Below are 21302 nucleotides of genomic sequence, written 5' to 3'. Positions count from 1 at the left end.
CCGCCACCGGGGGCGGGGGCGCCGGGACGAACGTACGGCCGCGCCGGGCGCCTGACGGGGCGGGGAGCGGAGCTCGCGCCGCCCGCCGTCCCTGCCCAGCCGCGCGCTGCCGCGGCGCCGGCCCGGGTGGGTTTAGCGCCCGGGGGCTGCTCCCGGTCCCTGCCGGCCGCCGAGGCCGAGCGGTGCCAACCGGCGGTGAGGGGCGGCCACGGCAGCGGGCCCGGCGGGCCCGGGGAGGGAGGGGGCCGTGCTCGGGCGCTCGGCGCAGGCAGCGCCCCGGCCGCCTTCGCCTCCGCCGGGGGGCGGCTCCGCGCCGCCGCCGGGCCTCGCCGCCATCTTGGCCGCTGCCCCGGGAGCGGGACGGGCCGTGCCGGGCCGGGGGAGGTACGTGGGGCGCGGGGGTCCGGGCCGTGAGGGAGTGGGGCGGCGCGGCCCTTGCTCGGGGGGACGGGATACTCGCCAGGCGGGAGCTGCCCGTGCCCGGTCCCGGCCACGCTGGTTGGCCAGAGTGGGGCAGGGGCGACATCCCCGCCAGCGGCGGTACGGGGAGGCTGCTCCGCAAATCCGAGACTTTCCGTTTTACCCGCCTCCGTTTCCGTTGTTCGGTGCAGTCTAAATACAAAATCGTTGCCGTGTTTGAATAAACTCCCCCCTCCCCACGTTGTTCTGGGCTCTGGCGAAGGTGAGGAACCGCCCGGCGGAGAGTGAGGAGGGTCGGGTCAGAGCCCCGTACCGGCGGCTCTGCGTCGCTCACGCTCCAAGATGAGGCGCAGGGATGAGGGGGATTGTGCACCGGGAGGGCATTTATTGTGATTCTCAGGGCAGACAGCACAGGGCCTGCGGGAGGGGCGATGCGGGAGCCGCCGTTCGCGGCAGAGCCCGCAGCAACGCCAGGCCGGGAGGGGCAGGGCGGGCGGTGGAGCGACGCCGGCTCACCTGGGTCGATCTTCAGCAGCATTGTTGCAGCCATGGTGTTCCTACTCGTGGTATACTTGCTTAATTAGCAAGGGGCCCTGTGAGTGCAGATCTGCATAATATGCTCTGGGAATCAACCCATTTATCATCCACCACTATGCAGTGCACATCCTTCTGCCATGTTCAATACCCAGCGGTAACTGAATGGAGGTTGCCACTTCTTCTCTTTTGTTTCAGGTCAAATCTGCTTTGAATTAGTAATGCACTTACCATCTTTTCAGTCTGATGAACGATTCGTACCCATTAAGTGTTAATCAAACCGAAGGAATAGCATCACCATTCAGTGCAGCTTTTCTATTACCAACCAGGCAAAAAATCATACTTGAATAATGAAAATTTGTGTTCATAGCAGGCAGACTGCCGTATGGGAGAGAAAAAGGTATTTTGCAAGAAAAGCAAAACCAAATTCAATTACTTCTGCAAGAGGTAAAATGATGGAAACAATGTTTTACAAAAGAACTGACTATACCAACCACGAGAATGATTCTGCTGTGGCTGTTCCCAGCAGGTTTGAATCATACATAGCTTCTCATTTATTTGTTACAGAAAAGAAGAAGAAGAAGAAATATCTGAATGGTGTTTCCCTGGAAAAAATGTCTTGGAACATTAATGTGCTGTGTTGGGTGCTAACTCAAAAACACAAGCAAACTTGGTTTTTTGGGGAAAGAAACAAGGGACAAACAGATTCTTTACTGCCTGTGTACACATATCTGAAAATGCCTTGGAAATGGCAAATCAAGCATTAAGAATACTCCATGTCTTCTCATGTTTGGTTTTGCTGGTTTTATTCAGAAATTAAATTTTCTGTTGTGCAAGACAGCTATGCACCAACTAAGTGCCAGTTATTCTCTCATATAAAGATCTTACATGAAGAATCTTTAGTAGAAACCTTGTCATGAGGATTCAGAAAAGAGAAATTGAAGTCCTTGAGGAAGAGAAGTCTGAACAGCAGGAGACAAGTAGTAGCTGTACTTGATGTCTGTAATAATGGAAAGAAACCAAATTAAAATTTGTTTAAAATGTTACATTCATTCCTCTTATTTCCCTTTAGTTTTTCCTCAACTTACAGCTTCACATATAAATTTTAAAAAATTAATACAGAGAAGATAAGTTAGATCTTTTATGCTTATTGAACATAATGTATGAAAGGCAACCTTTTAACAGGAGCTTCTTCGAATAAGACAGTATTCATGAGACTGATTCATACAGGGGGAAAGAATCAGAGTGCTGCTTTGCTCTCTCCTCTTGGAGGAGAAGGAAGGTACAAGTGGTTAGTGCCTTCTTTCTGCCCTCTGTGTTTGGACTGGTTGTGGCAGAGGGCACACACGTTAGAAAGAGCTGTCATGTCCAGCAGAGTTCCAGTGGTACTTGCTGGCTCTGATGGAGTATTTCAGTAGTGCATGGCTCTCTGGCACTGTGCTTGTCCTTCCTGGAACCTTGGGTGCCTCTTCAAATAGAGCCTGTGAAAGAGAGTAGTATAAAGCTGGTAGCACTGTTGCTCCGGCCTGTCAAACTTACTGGAGGAGTGAATTGAGAGAGCATGATGGAAAACATCTTCATGAAGAACTACTGAGTTGGGGCTTTTATATCCTATGATTGAATCCTGCTGCCTTGTCCATTCAGAGTTCCTCAGCTGGAATATGAGCCTAATTATCAGTCTTTCCTGAAAATACCATGGACAGTAAATAAGTGACATGATACTCACTTTATCTGTGTCCATTTTGCCCTCTGTCTATGCAGTACAGCTTTCAGAGAGTGAATTAAGTCACCCCTTAGTAGTCCTAAAGCTACTGATTCAGATGTAAGTTGTGTTCGAAATGTTCCACCTCCATGTAAAAATGTAGTTTTAGCAATGAATTTTTAATTGTTTTGGTGTGGGTTTTTTTCTAAGAAACTCTTGCTTTTCCAGCTTTTACAGCAAAGCTTTCTATTCTTGCAGGTCCCAAAGGGAACTGCAGTTATTCAGAATCTAATATTGTTCAATTATTCGGGATCTAATATTGTTCTGTTGACAAGAGATGGAACTCTCTTGCCAGCAATTAGAAGATTTATACTGGAACTGAATTGAACAGAGGCACCATGCAAGTGTATTACTGGAAAGCTCATTAGACAGTAGATGAAATGATGCACAAATTCTCATGCAGGCTGTAATCGGTACTGGTAAAAGCACAGAGGAAGTTGCAAATTTTGTTATGGATACCAAACATTGACTTAAGACAACTTCAGAGTATTCTCAGAGGACTACTTCCTTTTAAAAACAATTACAGAAAGTTACTAACAGTGTTTTAAATGAGAGCAAAGATAAATAAATGTATACTGAACATCTGGGAAGCAAAACATTTAGTCTTTAACAGGGATGATCTTGCTGATAAAATATGTTTCTGAGTAGTTGTACAGACACATGTACTTCATGGTGTTGACCAGATACAAAGTTTTGCTTGGCTAACAGGGGGGGCCAATAGGCAGTTCTTAAGAAAGGTTGCAAAAATGTTTTTACTTTGATGTGCAGATACCTAAACCATGAGCATCTTATATGTAAAAAGATTCATGATACTTGAGCAGCATCATTAAGACACACAAACAATAATAGGAGCATTAAAAAACCTGTGAAATTACAGAACATTCATGTTTTAGTGAACCTGAGACTTCCAGATTTATCAGCTTGAAGCACAGCTCCTAATGATGTGTCAGGTTGGTCCAGCCAATTATACAATATTTCAGAGCTGCCATGTTATCTGTCTTGAAAGTGCTGTTCAGGTGTTTAATGGGACTTCTATTTATTAGGTTTGCTGGTTTGAAAGCCAGTGAATGGGGTTGGGAGGTCAGAAACACATTTGTGGCACATTTTGAATTTATAGGAAAAAGCTGAACTTCTGACTAGTGGATTGTGACAAAAGTACTAGCTTTACAATAGAAACAGAACTGCCTATTTTAGCTTATTTCTCCAGATTACTTTAAGCATTTGATTACTTTCCATTCACTTGTCACTAGAAGTTCATTTCCACAAATACATAACAGAGACTCAGACAGTCTACCCCCACTCATCCTTCCACTCTTTACAGCAGCTATGCCAAATTCAGGGAACATGGAAGTTGTGGAATACTTCCCCAGTGATGGTCCTGTTTGGAGCTATTTCCAGTAATTAGTACTAGCTCTAAAGGGCATTGCAGAGGTCAGTGATAAATTCCTCACTTCCTGGTTTCAGAGCTTTGGACGTAACTCAGCTCAGCTTTACGGAAAAGCAGCTGTTAACAGTATTTCTGCATTAATTACATTTTAGAGTACTTAATTGTAGCTAAGGACAAGCATGTGCAATCAGTCTTTTTTCCCATGCTCGCAGCCTCTCTCTCTTGCCAATGAGCTCTGCTTTTGTCTTGTGAGCCTGCTGTGACTTTAGTCCAGATGTTTCCGTGCCAAGAATTTGAAAATCAGTAACGTTGCAAATCCAGATTTAGTCAAAAGAAAAGTTAGAGACATGGAAACAGCACATTGAAGGCGTCTTAGTTAAAATATGTTTTTCTTCTGTGTGGACTTCAGATTCTGGTAGGATGGGAATGACTTGAGAAGAATCACATGGAGTTTTACATGTCAGAGCAAGGATGGGAAGTCTGTGAGAAGAAGCTGCAAAACTGTAGGGCTGCTTGTTGTTGCAGAGCCTGTAAGATGCCTTTCAGTCAGGCAGTAACATGAAAGGCTGTCAGCCTTCTGAAAGTAAGCTTGAACAGTTTGCTTTGGCCTAGATGCAAATAATGATCCATGTACACCTTCAGTCTGCTCTTAGGTAGGCCTAAAAGCAGAGAGATGGGAGGCATGTCCTTTTCAAATAGTCCTAGAAACACCTTCAGTACCTTACATAGAGTGGTTTTATGCTGACATCTCAAAGGGGTAGAAGAATCTCATGATTCAGGAATTCTGGTGATGTACTTTTGCTACTGTTTTTTTAAACTTGGGAACTTTGTTTCAAGACCTTTACCCTCAAAGTGCTGCAGCTCTTAACGCAATTTGCTGTTGGCCACAAATAGCGACCTGCTGGTGTGAGGAATTAATGTTACTCAATTGATTTCTAATGTTGAGCATTTGTCAGTCTTTTTTCCTTTTCAAGTCTAATGTTCTGATGAGACAAGAAGGTAAGGCACTGAGAAATTAATTCAGGGATCTCTACATATCTGCAATGAAATCTGGCACTCAAAAATAGAGTAACAGGGAAATCTTCAGTATTTGGAGCAATGTAAGTAATTTTTGTTAAATAATAGTTTACATATCTTGTATTGATATTTTTATAGTGTTACCAGTTCTAAGATATTCAACATGAAATCCATCTTTAATCAGCTGGTGCCAATTGCTTGACAGTGCATGGGATAAATCAAATTACTTAGTCTTGTGTGTAATAGACTGATGTCCCCACTGCTATAAGAGCTTCTTTATTCTAGTCAACACTGGGAAGTGTACCAACTGAGCTGTCCCTTGACTGACAAGGCAGGGCTTCTGCCTCTGGGGCTGCCTGCTCTGCACTTAGGCTGCAAGGAGAGAGCTTCAGTTTTCCAGAGCACTTCAAATTAGCAGCAAATTAGCATACTGCTAAAAGTTGTGAAGGAAGAGAGAAGTGAGAGGATTTGAAGGGAAGTCTTAGACTAGAAGCAGAATATGTATCATGGGAAATCCTGTAATCCCTATCTTCCTACTCAGAAACTAGGCTGCTAGGCAGTTAGGTGGGATTTTACTGCTCAGTTTCCACAGGTACTACAAAGCTGTCATCTGCCAAGCATGGTCCCCTGGATCAGTTTGCTACTCCGGTTCACCACAAGGCCACACAAACACTCCTGTGAACACAGCTGGTACCTAGGCAGCTTGGGGCAGATGAGTGAAGAAGGGCAGTGGCCCAGTGCTACCTCCCTTTCTGGCTACCCACACCCTCCCTTGATTGCATATCAAATAATGGTCTAATATTCTAAGTGGAACTTAGGGTAAAAGGAGGGGCCCTGGTTTTACAGTCATTTGGTGCACCAGGACCTTGCTGTGATTGTGTGGTCTGCTGCACAGACCACACAATCTGTGCTTGTTAAAAGTATATTGTGACAAATGCGGTCATTTCTGATCTGTAGATGAAAAGAATCTGGATGAATGTTAACAGAGGCACAACTGCTGGGGCTTACAAACACTGTCACATGTCTGATACACTTTGTCAGAGTATCATTGGAAGTGGCCTGTGGTCTAACATAGTTCCTCCAGAGCAGGCTGTGGATCGGCTCCTCTGGAAGTGGAATCTTACTAGTGCTGCTTGTGCTGGACTCTCTGATGCAGCTTTATGTGCATTTAATAGGAAATGGGTCTTATATTTGTTAACAGATAAGCCATTGTATCCATTTAAAAATGTACAGAGATCTGATCTAAGCTTTATAGCTGAGCACCTTCATATGTGTGGGCAGCCATGGTGTTGAACAATACTGACATTCAGTGCTTGATTATACTTGCCTCCGTTGTGTGACTATCCAGGAGATTTTGGAAGGCTTTAATGTTCAGCGCTGGCTAAATTCAGAACATGTTTACTTGAACTGGATTAAAGCAATTGTGTTGAGTCTCCTTTATAAAAATGCTGTGCTCACAGAATAAAATTGTCTGGTTTTTTTAACAAACTAAATTAGAGATTAATTTGGTCCAGGAGAGAGATAGTAGAAACATGCAGTAACACTTTGTAGCTTTGTTTCCTTTCCCACTTTTAAGCAAATTTGCAAACACAGGTTCTAAAAGAGCTTCCTTTTGCATTCCATATTGGCTTACATGAATTTTTTTGTCCACCTTTTGACTATTGGTCTTTTTTTGTCTGCCACCAAAGACAGCATGCTCTTGGCAGGAGGTATCTGAGACCTGGCAAGGCCCCAGTGAAGATGAGCACATTGGTGTCACACTTGTGAAGGAGCAGCTGGAGTTTAGAATTTGAAAAGCTGAATCTGGGCTCTCTTCCCACATCTGCTGACTTAGGTGGAGGGAAATAGCATACTGACAACCTTACTGAGCTGTCCTTTTCACAGTCTTTGGTGAGCTTTGGAAGACATACTTTTGTTTCGTCAAAATCTAGAGGGCCACACCATTTTTCATTGTTAGAAGTGTATTGGTAGATGAGTTAGTACTCGGGGTAGTTTAGATTCAGACGCAGCAACACAAGCTCACTCTGGGTAGAGCTAAGTGCTTATTCCAGTAGTTTGGAATGAGATTTAGTCCTAGTGTTTGGACTCCTTAAAATCCCTGTGGGACTGGGTCATGTACATCTAGATGCTTCCGTGCTATCTTCACATTAGTGTGCCAGAGTTGACAGCGAAGGAGCAAATTTTATCTGCCTTTTATGACAAGATCCTGGCCAAACATGGTAAAATTAATGAAAACTATGATAGGTTTTTTGTAGGTGTGTTTGACTTCTCTTGGACATGCAGAGTTGATGGTGGTCTTCCTGTTTCAAGGTGTGAACACCCAGTAATTGTCTGGTCTCTTTCCAGTCATGGTTGAATTTCTCCAAAGGCTTTCAATTCTGGATCTCCATTGCTATCATCTGCCCATTTCCACAACCTGCCCTGTGCCAGCTCTAGCACTCTCTGGCAGTGTAATAATTTGCATTAGGAAGCTGATCTGACCAGCAGCTCCTTTTGCTGGGTCAATTTCTGGCTGAACCATTTTCCTAATGTAGATAATTGCAGAGCCACAGACCTACTCAAATCAATACCTGAGAGGCAAAAGGGAACAACAGACAGTGCCAGGGGCAGCTTCTTCAACTACAGATTAATTTATGCTTGATATTGAATACCAGGTTAACTTCACCTTGAGAAGCTGCTGTTGGGATTACAGTTTGGTTTGTTTTCCAGGCCCAAGTTTTAACTGGAACTTATTTTTGTAAGAGGATCATTACGCTGCAGGTTAGCCAAAGCATTGTATCTGTCTCATGTAAAGGCTGAAGAGATAAACTGAAGCGTGCTAGCATTTGTCTCCTCTGTAGATGCAGAGATAATAGTCTATTCATTTTATCAACAACTTGGTTCACTTTCTCATTAGAAGTTGAGAAATAGACTAGGAATTATGTTTTTAATAGACAGATAAGCTTCTTGTACCATGAATAAAATGAAGGATCAGTGGCTGAGGCATATTATTTGTAAATGTTTAAAGAGATAAGAAAAAAGTTACATTCCTTACCTGCAGTTCATACTCCCCTTTTACATTAGTGAGTTTTTAAGTGACAAACGTTTTATGTAAACATATTTCATGCATGCCAAGCACATTTGAGGCAATTTCATTCATTAAATCAGATTTAAATGGCTAGTTTTATGTACTTTTAATGAATTCCAACCCTTTACCCAAGTGCAGCTTGGCATAGATTGTAAGACTAATCTGCCAGCAAATAAAAAGCACTTTTCTAGTTCAGCAACTGAAAGCTGACAAGCAAAGAGCTGTATCTTTAAGATAGAGCAATTCTAAGTTACGTGTGTAACTGCCAGGCCAACTGCACTGCCATAGGAAACTTTATGTATGAGTTACTCTTACATGTCGGCAAATGCGTTTGAGCGAGTGCCAGCTCATGAGAGTCAGCTTTTCTTTAAGAAATAAATTGCAAATACCAGATAGGGATGAAAGTGGAAAACAAGGGTGCTTGCTTCTTGCTTGCATTCTGATATACCTTAGCAATTTAATCCAGTGGCAAGTAGTTTTTGGTGGAACATTCTTCTAAATAAAGAAAATAGAATTCAAAGAAAAGCAACAAAGTAGATATTTTTCCTAAATTCACAGTGCATGTTAATAAAGAATAACCATTGTAAGGGAATCTGGGATAAGAAATGTCAATCCACATATCCTTTTGTTTAACTTCTTTTAATGTGTTTCCAACAGAAAATGATCCACAGCCTGTTTCTTATAAACTGTTCTGGTGATATATTCTTGGAGAAGCACTGGAAGAGCGTTGTGAGCCAATCTGTGTGCGATTATTTCTTTGAAGCTCAGGAGAAAGCAATCGATGTTGAGAATGTGCCTCCTGTCATCTCAACTCCACATCACTACCTCATCAGCATCTACCGGGATAAAATCTTCTTTGTGTCTGTCATACAGACAGAAGTGCCACCACTCTTTGTAATTGAATTTCTGCACCGAGTAGCAGATACTTTCCAGGTCTGTCACCATTAAATGATTTTAAAATTCAGTGTCTGAAGGGGGCCTACAGGGAAGCCAGAGAGGGACACTTCATCAGGAACTATAGTGATAGGATAAGGAGAAATGAGTACAAACTGAAAGAGGGGAAATTTAGGCTAGATATTAGGAAAAAATTCTATACTGTGAGGACGGTAAAATATTGAATGGAACAGGTTGCCCAGGGAGGTTGTGGATGAGCCAACCCTGGCAGTGGTCAGGGCCAGGTTGTATGGGGCTTTGAGCAACCTGTCCATGCCCATGGCAGTGGTGGTTGGGACCACCCCTTAACATTCTGTGATTCTATGATTCTAAAATAACTTCAAGGGATTTTTAATATAAACTTCTAGAGACAGGTAGTAGTCATCTTCTGTTGGTGACTTTTCCATCTGCAATTTTTAAGTCAAGCACAGGTTTATAGAGTACAAAGGAAAAAAAGGTTTATTTTGTACACTCACAGACACTAGAACCCAAATCCCACTTTGTAAATGCTGGGATTTTTTCTGTAAGCTTTTGTACAGTTCATGTTATGTAGATGGGAAGAAGTATCATGTAGTCAGGCAGCATGCACTCTGTAGTGAGGAAAGGGCTGCAAAGCTTGAGTCACTTCTCAAACAATTTCACAAATATTGTATATAAAGAAAACTCTGTGAAGATTGAGCATTGCCAAAAGACAGTAGCTTTATTTTACAAGAGTCTTGTAGCTGAAGATGTGTTAATGTTCACAAGTGGAAGGACCTTTGTGACATAAATAGTAGTACATCAGATTACATTAATTTCACTGTTCATGCTTGTATTTATTTTCAATTAGATTATAAGTATAACCTTATACTACATGATGCCATTAGACTATAGAAATAGCTAGTCAGTTTAGGCACTAAAGTGGCCTCATATATTGGAGGGTTTCTCTAAGAAGAAAAAACCAAACAAACTTCCTTTCGCAAAGCATTCTAACAGGAATAAAAATCCTCTCTTTTGTAATCTCTGAATTTGTTTAGGATTACTTCGGCGAATGTTCTGAGACAGCAATTAAGGACAATGTAGTAATTGTGTATGAACTTCTAGAAGAAATGCTAGACAATGGCTTTCCACTGGCAACAGAATCTAACATACTGAAGGAGCTGATTAAGCCTCCCACAATTTTGCGCTCTGTTGTCAACTCCATCACAGGTATGAAAATATATCATTTCAGCAGTGACGGCTGCTTAAAAGTAAAGCCTATCATTCCTCATAGCTAAAAAATAATATATTGGTGAATCTGTAAGGTGAGGGCACTGTCCTGCTGCTTCTCATAAATAGGGGTTGAATAAAAGCAACTCCCTCCTTATTTGCAGTTTACACCTGGCCCCTTTGCTGTCCTCGGTGGCACTGTCTCGTTCAGCCACAGCTGCTGAAGTCCCTCAGGAACAGCAGTTCCTAGCACAGTCAGGGCATACTGGAGACAGGTGCTCTGGGATTGGGACCAGAGCTAACTCCAAGCTTTGAATAACTTAGGGGCATTGGAGAAGGTTAAGCATTTTATAAGGAATCCTTATAGGAAGATATATAATAGATACCTAATAAATCCTTGCTGTCCTCATCCTCCACTCTGCCCCCAATACCAATCAGCACATGGATTCATATGGATTTGATTTCAGAACTGATTTCAGGCTGTTGTAAATGGGTCTGTCTTGCAGTGATAAAGCCAAATGTCTGTCAGCTGAGCTGGTGGAATCTGTTTGTCTGGCAAGCGGGTGCAAGGGAGGTGAGCCATGAGGTGTCACACGGGGGCAGAGAGATGCGAGACGGTCGCCTGGACATTGTGTTAGAGAAGGGGAGTAGTTGGGCTGCAGGGCCACACAAGTAGTACTCAGAGGAGCTGGTCTTTAATGTAGTAGATATGGTTTAATCTTTGAGTATAAATCTCATCAGTTTTAATTTCTGTTATTTGGAGTTTGGTTAGGTTTTTTAAAATGTGGGTTTGGATGCTAGTATTTACACTTATGAAAAATATGACATTAATGGACTAGATGGACCTCTGTAAGAAGAATTAAGACTACTGAAGCCAAGGGTTGCAGCATCAAATCCTCTTGTTTTATCTAAAGCCTTATTAAAATTCCCTAGGAGCCTAAAGTGCCTGCCCAAGGCAGCCTGCATCTTGTCACTCTCAACAGCTCAGTGCTGAGCAGGTGGAAACAGCAGCCCGAGAGCTCTCCTACCTACCTGGCCTGGCAGCAGTGCTGCACCCTGCAAGGCAGCTGAGGGACAGACACAGCAACTGCTCCTCTTCAGAGATACAATGGGAGTGAAGAAAAGGCTGTAACTCCTCCCCCCTGAGTTATAGTACATACAGGGGTGGACTTCAGGAAGGGATTTTTTTCAGTAACTACTTCTACTAGCTCAAACGAGTTAAAACTTGTTTTCTGCCTGCCAGGATAGGGCAGGTTTTGTAGAAATGATACCTGCTGGCCACCAACTTCTCAGTGAAGCTGATTCACATGGCAGGACATGCTACACGTTCTTTGTGCTAAAGGGCACAAGCCAGCATGAGCTGTGGCCCTATCCCAAGACCTACTTCTAGCAGAGGGAGTTGTTTCCACTGTGCTGGGATTGTGGCATCAGTCACCTAAGCCTTAGAAGTGATAAGATTTTTTTTTCCCCTTTTTAGAGCATCATCAATTTACTTTATAACTAGGTAGCTCAGGAAGCCCTTTTCTCATGCTGGATGGCACTGCGAACCAGGAGCCAAGGGTGAGAGCAAGGCAGGCAGGGACAGTGGCATCATTCATTGGTCAGGAGCCCACAAGTTGAGGCAACAGGTCAGGGACAGGATCAGATGATAACAGGTCATCTACAGCTCAGTGACTGCCAGTAACATCCACCAGAATGGACAGCTCAAGCCAGAAAGTCCAATCTGGGCCAGGGTCTGGATCGATTTGACACATGGCCAGGCAGAGACATGGCTGTCAGGTTGATGCAGGGTAGCTCAGATGGGTACCAAGGGTGAGACCCTCAGCCTAACACCATCTCCAAGCAAAGACTGTGGGAGGCCTCCCAAAGGCTTCTTACATCTTTCTTGCTAATGACTCTTACCTGTTATTCAGCCCTGAAGTTATACTGCTAAAACTCATAGGAGAAGGGGGAAGCAGGCTTAAGGCCCTCACAGGGAGCTGTCATGTCTTTAATTAGTGATGAAATCCTTCACAAGATCTAGCCCCACATCTACTTCCACTCAAACCTCCTGCTGACTTGAGCATTGTATTTTGCTGTGCAAAATGTAGTCTGAAAGCTGTTAAGTCTGGGCACATGGCCCCAGTGCCTTAACGTCACCTCGCTAATAATGTTGTAGGGGTTCAGGTTCTAGCCTACAGTTCTTGGGGGCAAGCCTTACCTTGATTTTTAATTTTGGCAGTTGAAACATTCCTTTTGTAATTAATTGTTGATTTTGAGTTCCTTTTCATTTTTAAGGCAGTAGTAATGTGGGAGACACACTTCCCACTGGACAGTTGTCCAACATTCCTTGGCGCAGAGCAGGGGTGAAATACACAAACAACGAAGCCTATTTTGATGTCATTGAAGAAATTGATGCGATTATAGACAAATCAGGTAAGATGCCCTACAAACTAATGTTTGTTTCTTAAGTGTGTTTGCATATAGCTAATGATGTTTAGAGAGGATACAATCCAGCTGTCTTATTTTTTGCATGTTTTATGTACATGAATCTATATCTTAGGTAGAAATATTCAATTTAAAATTATGTGCCTAAATGTATTTCTTCAGTTTATCTTAAAACAGCAACATGCCCTGGGCTGCTTCAAGAACATTCACAAGAAGCATGTTTTCTGTTTGTATATATCTCCCATCATTCCTGCCAACAACGTACTGTAGTCCTTGAAGGCCCTCAAGTGAGCAAGACAAAATCTTTCATTAGCTTTCTTCTGACAGCAAGATAAACTTGGTGCAAAATAGCTGGACAGTATTGTTTTCCTTACATTTAAACTGGAGCCAGATATTATGAAGCATAATAATACTCCTTTCTTTTCTGTGAATGAAACATACAATTTTCAAATACAAAAGTATTTTTCTGAGATTAACTGGGAGGAGGAACCTGATAACTTCTGTGCCAAGAAAAAGAAAAAAACGATGCAAAAAGAGAACTGCAAAGCTGTGGGCAGGAACCTGCTGTTTTGTTCAGTATTGGGGCCAGCAGTTAGCAAGGCTGAAAACTGCAGGACACCCTTTTGTGGTGGTATGGGGCAGGGAGCAAACCTCTCATCATTTCACTCAGTGCTGCTGTTGTAGCAGCGTCAGTGTTGGTTTGGTTCTGTACACCAACAAATGCTTTGGCCGCTGTTTAAGTGGGTAGTCATAAATAGCTGTTGTGCAGCTCTTACTCTCCCCATCTTGAAGCTAAAAGAAGGTGGCCCTTTTAGGGCCCTTATAGAATATGCTGATGACTGTGTAACTGTCCTAGCTCATTAGGATTCCCAGGGATGTGAGTGCTTAGTCTGAGAAGGTACAATCAAGACCATGGTGTGTTTCTATGTGTATTTCAGGCCAAATCAGTGTGCACCAAGTGTTTAATTTCCTACTGAGGATCTGCTGCAGTAGTCATAGCTACTTTTTTCTGCTCTGATCCTTTGGGGACCAGCAATGCAAGAGCCTTTCTTTATAGCCTTCACTAGGACTAAGAAGTAGATAAGGTTGCTCCACTAAAATAGGGAAGTTACCTTGTTTCATAGAGATATGGTTGACTGCTTTAAGCTGAAACAGGATTCCTTCTTTTAAAACTAAGTAGAAAGTCACCATTTCTCCTTCCCCGGATGAGCTAGTTTCTACCTATCTTCTAAAATTACCTTTGCATGTGGAGCTAATTAATTAGTCCAGAGTCCTGCTTATGTCTTTCTGTACTTAGGAGGTATTTCAGGAAATGAGCATTTCCTGGGTAAAATGCTTGGTATTCTTGCTTTGGGGGTTGGGGTCTTTTGCTACAGATTTATTTAACATCAAGATGAATATTTAATTTCATTATTTAACAGCCTTTATTTGTGAAAGCCAAGGTTAGCTGGAGCTTTATAGCACCAATTTACTGCATTTTGGTATTGACTATTTCGATGTGTTTCAACTTCCCTGCACCACTACACAACTTGCTAGTTTTCTGGAGACTGGGAACAGACGTGAAAGAAAAGATTCAGAGCTGGTGTGTCACAAAATTCTTATTTGCTTTTTGCTGGCAACCAGTTCAAGCACAAGTCCTGTGTATCAGCTGGTACAAGTATAATTTAACCAATTTGGGACAGGCTGTTTGCTCTGGCTCATGTATTTTAGCAAGCTGCCCAGGACACAGGTAACTGGAATGACCTTCCCTAGCTGGGCTTGGCATGTTGTTGAGTGTTGTGCAAATGTCATCTGTGCCCTCTAGCTGCACTTCACCACATCTGTTAGGCCTTTCATAATAATGTTAAGTCAAGTGTCTTGTTTTTCCCTGCAGGTTCCACAGTCTTTGCAGAAATCCAAGGCGTTATTGATTCGTGTATTAAGCTCTCAGGAATGCCAGATCTTTCTCTATCTTTCATGGTAAATTCAGCCTATGTTTGGGAATCTTAATTGCTCAGGATTTATTTTTCTTAGTGATCAGAGTTAAACAATTTCAAGAGCACTATCACTATTTCATGTGTTACACATATGAAAAGTAACAAGTTTTGCATTATATTGTAGCAGTTGCATTGTTCAGTAGTTGGAATGGCTTTTGTCTGTGCATAAAAATACCCTCACAGGAGCTGCTGTACCCAGTCAGATCAGAAATCCATCTAGCTCAGTACCATGTCTCTGATAATGGCTACTCAGAGTCTAAGAAATAGGAGTTGGGTGGAGTTCAGTAGCTAGCTCAAACTGCTGGTACTTGGTGAGATGTCACTTACCATTTTGCCACTCCTTCCAGAACCCACGGCTGCTGGATGATGTCAGCTTCCATCCGTGTATTCGGTTCAAACGCTGGGAGTCTGAGAGAGTCCTTTCGTTTATTCCTCCCGATGGCAATTTCAGATTGATCTCCTACCGTGTCAGTTCCCAGAAGTACGTTTCCATTGCAGACACACTGCTTCTCCAGCTGCACCACCTGCTGCTTTCCACCTGAGTGACAGCACATTCCTCCTGGTTAAGGGGGGAATTTGCATTGTTCTAAAATGCATGTGCTCAGGTTTTGTCTCATCTATCCCCACTAAGAGAAGAAAACCATTTTTCAGTGACCTGCAGATACTCAGCAATAATTTTTAAGTGGAATAAATCACATATGACAGCAATATAGGGCTATTCATTCCTAGTAATCATTGTTGGTGCTAGATGCTTTGTGGGTGAGTCTCTGTGTACATGGAGGACTCTGAGCTTCATGAAGAGCAAAAATAAAAGCAAATAAAACAAAAGAAGTCTAACTGCAGATAGTTGCAAACTAAAGCTTGATCTGACTAGTGGCTCTTCTGAGATTTGGCTCAGTGAGATTACTTTAAAAAAAAAGCAGGTGAAGGAAGAGAGAATAGGACAAGATATTTGGAAGAAAATAAAGAAATTTTTTTTCCCTGTGATTCTCTGCTAATAAAATCACTTCAGTAATGATGCTGAAGAGCAGAGTATCACTTCACTTGTCACTTCTGAAACAAACTGGTTCCAACTTGAACACCTACCAGAAACACAAGAACTATTTATGAGAAAGTGCTTTAATTTCTCAAGTAGAGAAGTAGCCAGGATGCATTCAGCTACTGTCTTCTCTTTTCAGCTTGGTGGCAATTCCTGTATATGTGAAGCACATGATCAGTTTTAAGGAAAATACATCTTCAGGAAGATTTGATGTTACCATTGGACCAAAACAGAATATGGGGAAAACAGTAGAAGGAGTTGTCATGACAGTTCACATGCCAAAGGCCGTACTTAACATGAACCTCACTGCTACACAAGGCAGCTATACATTTGACCCAGTTACTAAAGTAAGTCTTACATTTTTATTTATTTAAATATTGAAGATGGCATTACAACAAGTCACCCATATTGCAGCACACTGGAGCAGTGTTCCACACTTAGCAGAAAACTCTGTTCAGCATATTTATATATAAAAATTTAACTTTAAAATTTGCTTTTTCAAACTTAGATACACACCAGTTGTGATTTCTGACTTTGTCAGTATCCTTTTCCTTCACTTCCTCTCTTTTCACCCTGCTCTTTCACCCACTAATATTTTTCCTTAGTGGATGCAGCAGTATTTTGCTGATAGTTTCAGCCATTATAGATTTTGCAATCTATCTTATGAAAACATATTTATCTGAATAAAATGCACCAGCCTTGAAAACAGGTAGCCAGAAAAACTGGGAGCAGGAGATGAGAAAAAAATTTCTTCCAAAAGATCTGCCTAAAGGCACACAGGAGGATAAAGTGTTTGAAAAAACATATTTTGGGCTCCTGCTTTCTTGCCTCTGAATTGGGGTTTGAGACATAAATTTCCTAAAGCTCCTGAAGCCTTTTAGTACCCAGAAGCCATTTTGCTGAAAAGCAGTTTGAGCCAAACCATTCTGCTGGCTCTAATACCCTGCTCTTTCTGCTGCCCTTGGAATATAACAGTCAGCAATTGATTAAAACTGTTAGGGAAAGCTCTCCAAGAAGCATTTTGTTTCAAAAACAATAGATCTTGATCTTTTTAAAAGAAAAAGACTGACAAAAACACTTAAGGTGTGCTTTCCTCTCTGCAGAAATAAATTTAACTGTGTTTTTGTCAAGAGCTGGGCTAACAAGGTAGATTGAAACTGCAAAAATTTGTAGAAGCAGAGAGAACTGAGGTTTTTCTGCGTGTATCAGTTTATGATAAGAACAAACCAACCACCTCTTGTGGGTGAGTAAAGTGCCTGCTTGGTTCCACTTTCTCCAGAGTGTTAGAATCAATGGCAAACAAGTGAGCCTTAAGAAAATCTGTCTGAGACATCTCCTTTGGTCCAGGGCCTTGCTCCTACCCTCCTCATTCTCGTGTTTAAGTTTCTATGATCTTTGTGCTGGTTTCTGTCTTGGCTTCATGGATCCAGCTGACCCAAACTGACATCAGGGTCAAGCATCCTTAGCAAAGGGAACAAGATCTTCTCAGTGCACAGACCCCCAAAGGAACACTGACAGGGTGAAAAAAAGACCCCATACCTGAAAGAGCCCTCTCACAGCCAGTGAGGTAATTCTCAGGGCTACCAGGCTACTGTCTGTACCCAGCCTGCAAACTAAAACTGGACATGAACTTGACCTCAGAGGTTGTTTCCTAGAATGCTATTACTGCTATTCTCTCCTTCCTGACAAGGTGCTAACGTGGGATGTGGGGAAAATTACCCCTCAAAAGCTACCAAACCTGAAGGGTATAGTGAATCTGCAGTCTGGAGCCCCCAAGCCAGAGGAGAACCCAAGTCTAAACATCCAGTTTAAGATACAACAGCTTGCAATTTCAGGTGAGTGGCAGGGTGTTACATGAAATTGGTGTTGGCAGAATGAGTTGTAGTAGGAAATGAATTGGGAAACTGTTAATCATTTAATTGGAGATGCAGATTTGAAGTCAGCTCGGTCCAAAATTACAAAGTCTGATTTACCCAAACCTGACAGTTACCCTTGCTGGAAGATTCCTTTGATGGGAATTGTGAATTCCCAATTGTTTTGCTCAAGAAAGACTGTGAGAAGTACACAGAAGAATGGATTTTTCTTTTTTGACTACTGCATTAAACATGCAATGTATCTGTTTAGTGAAGATCAATGGATGATGATTTAGTGTGCTGCTCCTGAATTCCTTTAGCCTCCTATCACTAAAGCTCTTTCTAGTGGTCATAAACTTACATTAATTTTGGAGAACGCCCGTCTTACTCTTTCCTTCTGGAGCTGGTTAGATTTTCATCTTTAAAACAATCTGCAAGTAAAAGCAGAATGAAGTCTATAGAGTAAGTGCAAAAGTAAATTTAAAGCAGACAAGGCCTCAGTGTGCAAACACTTAAATCATGTGAGCTGTCCGTGTGTAAAATGCTTCTCCGAGCAAGCTTTGCAGGATTAAGGCTCTAACAGTGCAAGGACTCACATTTGGAGAGGAGTAGGAGGAGCAGGAAGATGAATGCAGGCAGTTGATGAGAGTTGGTGGTAGTACCTTTCTGGACAGGGACCAGGCTATGGTCTTTTTGGGTCCTAGACTACTTGAGTAGGTAACACTTAGTTCTTGTATAAGAACAGAATCCTGCAGTTACCTCTAAACTGGTTTCAATCTAGCAAGACAGAGTTGGTCCAGCACCTGGATGCCAAAGATAATGGACCTGTGAGAAAGCACGGAACAACCTGAAACCATAGGTAATTAATAGCTACTGGCCTTCCTCAGGGAATAGTAGAGGGATTTCTGGTTCTTGCAATTACAACTGGGAGTGAAAAGAATTCTGAAACTTGTCCTTTGCTTCATCTCCATGACGGACAATGAGTGCAGTGTACAGGAGCGGTGGAAGATACTCGTTTGTTCCATAGTTCATCTCTTGGAAGGAGGATATTGGCATATGGTGTAGAAGAAAAACAAGGTGTTGCCCTGCCAAGACAGCTATGATTAGGTGACAAGAATGTTCTCATCTGCCACTTCAAACCAGATGAACTTGTGAAAGAAAGGAAAATGAGCTTCCTTACCAATCCTAATGTGCTTCAAGACAGCCGGATTTCTAATCAGACTGCTGTGATTCCTGTCCTAGTATTCTGCTTTTAACTTTGTACTTGTCTCTGTCTTTTTTCAGGACTGAAAGTGAATCGCCTAGACATGTACGGAGAAAAATACAAGCCTTTTAAAGGTGTCAAATATATTACAAAAGCAGGAAAATTCCAAGTCAGGACATGAGAAAATGCTGAGGAAATTCCCCTTAAAAAAACTTGACTGCTTAGTGACTTATGTTGATTAGGTGCCCATTAATTTATAGACACTGATTAGTTTGGGATCAAAGTATTTGTGCACAGCAGCTCTTAAAATGAAAGCATAGCTTAGTTTTTCTTAATATGGCTTTAAAGTAAGGTATTTTTTTTCTATTACACTTCCACTCTTTTTACTGAATTGTTGTGCTGGTGAATAGTTGGATATGGGCAACCCACAAAATGTTGCAAACACTACACTGCCAGTCAGATACCAAAGCCCTGAGGTCAAGCACATTCTGAAGGCCCTACAGGTCACTGGAAAAGTCTTCTGGTGGCATGTTTTGCTGCTGCAGCCGCCTGCAAAGAAAGCTCAGTTCCACCCACAGCCAGCTGCAAGCTGCATTCCACAAAGCAGCATGTATTCCCTTCAGAAACAGAGAGCAGCAGTGAGAGGGGCAGGGGTCCCCCGGGGGCCTGGGACATTGCAAGTGTCACTCCTGAAAAAGCTTCTGATGAAGTAAAAAATAATTTCTGTGTTGTTTACAAGAAATCGCCTTTCTTAAGAAGCATTTGCCTTAATCAGCTTTCATTTTCTGCCATCTGCAGATGAGCTGATAAAAATAACATCCTGCATTAAATCTGGGAGGTGATTGTTGCTTCAGTAATCCACTTTCTTTCCATTCAATCTCATCATCCCCATCATTTTTTTTAAGAATACAGTTGCAGAGAGTAAGATCTATTTTTTATGTGAAGCCTTTGCTTTTAGATGTTCCACTTGTTTGAAGTGGATGCCACCAGATCTGTGCAGTGTGTACCTTCAAGAGTAGCTTTTTAGATAGCACAATAGAAGTGTCAAGTGTATTTAATGGTTGTGTGCTTTAATGTTCTGAAATAAAGGGAACTCTACTGCAAATACGTCTCATCTTATGAAATGTTCATGCTCTTGTAAACGATTCATGATGCTCTTAAGCAGAAGGCATCTGATACACAATTAAACAATGACTATTTGCTACCTCTCTACTGAACTTGCTCACTGTGCACTGCTTAGAGTCTAAAAAGGCTGGTAGGAGCATGACAGGTAATGTCCCTTTCATATTTTTTTTATTTTTAAATGCAGGACAACTACTTATTTATGATATTTCAAAGATTCAGCAGTCAGAGCAAAGCTGACTGAACTTCTTGTTACACACCAACAAAAACATCTTTCTAAACCAAAACATACTCCACAGCAGCTATCAGGTTCCAAACCATGCATTTGATCAGTATTAATTAAGGGTGGGATACTGGAGACCCTTTATTTCTCTAACCTGTTTGGCTTACAAATTGATAAGTAGGTACTAACTTTGCTTCAGAAGAAGAGTAAGAACTAAAATAATTTAGTAGTCAAAATTTCAAATACTAGGACAAAAAATGATTCAGTCTGGAAAGAGGAGGAGAAATCCATCCAAACGCTGGCAGCAAGTCAGTAAGAAAGAAATGAGCATACACTCTCTGTAACTTTGCATCTAGTAAGATCTTCCATTTGTGTAGACACAACCCTGGTTATTAAAAGCTACCAACTTTCTAGTCTGCCTTTTTCAACTGAAGAAACATCCATCAATTCAATACTCATCCTACAGTTCTGCTCTGCGTTTCAGCAAATGGCATCATCCTTCAGTTACTGTAACTGTGGAAGAAATCTTGTCTTCAGAGGTAACTGGCAACATCCCAAGCTGCAGTCTGAGCAGCTGGAGCTGCTCTCTGCATTAGCAGCCTGGAAATGCTGCACCGTGGCCTTTCAGAGCTGACACCCTGAGCTAGGACATAAAGAAGTGTCAGAGCTCCAGCCCCGAGGCCAGCGCTGCCTGCCGCGTGACAGAACAAGCCCCGCCTGCCCGCGGGACCTCGGGCACCAGGGAAGGTGGCGCAAAAGCTGTTAGGGGGAAAGCCTGGAACCATTCTTCCCAGCTCATCACCAGAACTCACCAGAAATCAAGAATTGCACTCACCTGGTAGGAAACCAGCCTGGCCATGGAGATGTGTTTTGTCAAGGACATGGTTGTACTGTAAGGCCAATACCTTGTACATGTGCTGGTTCCTGCTCTATCTCCAAACACAGGAAGTTCAACTGCAGAAGGGGGCCTGTGTTCCTGTTCTGTTTAAAAAAAAAAAAAATTACCAGCACCTCTATGAAGAGTAGAGCTTAGGGAATCACAGGAAATCGTTGGCAAGGAGTTGCACTGCCAAGTTTTGATCTCCCCTTCTCCACGTGTCCAGCTCTGGGAGTGCTGACAAACGTGGTTGTCTGTCAGGGTCTCATCTTC

The 21302-nt window shown here is 42.4% G+C and overlaps 1 protein-coding gene across 2 annotated transcripts; it reads left to right on the top strand.

Annotated features, from left to right (window-relative positions):
* The first annotated feature begins 29 nt into the window (after nt 1-29).
* Nucleotides 30-20015, top strand: AP3M1 (adaptor related protein complex 3 subunit mu 1). 2 transcript variants are annotated; one of them, XM_039554463.1, is made up of 9 exons: nt 30-126; nt 8845-9120; nt 10137-10308; nt 12586-12723; nt 14609-14694; nt 15059-15192; nt 15890-16097; nt 17441-17585; nt 18888-19428. In XM_039554463.1, exons 2-9 carry the CDS (start codon nt 8848-8850, stop codon nt 18986-18988), a joined length of 1257 nt encoding a protein of 418 aa, XP_039410397.1. In that variant the 5' UTR covers nt 30-126; nt 8845-8847; the 3' UTR covers nt 18989-19428. The 2 variants fall into 2 exon arrangements, with proteins under 2 accessions (XP_039410397.1, XP_039410396.1); XM_039554462.1 differs by lacking the exon at nt 30-126 and adding an exon at nt 300-384 and having other exon boundaries at nt 18888-20015.
* The last annotated feature ends 1287 nt before the right edge of the window (nt 20016-21302 follow it).

This window comes from Corvus cornix, chromosome 6 (assembly GCF_000738735.6).
Source record: "Corvus cornix cornix isolate S_Up_H32 chromosome 6, ASM73873v5, whole genome shotgun sequence".
Lineage (NCBI taxonomy): Eukaryota > Metazoa > Chordata > Aves > Passeriformes > Corvidae > Corvus > Corvus cornix.
The sequence above is the reverse complement of the archived record's forward strand: the minus strand, read 5'-3'. Positions and strand labels throughout refer to the sequence as shown.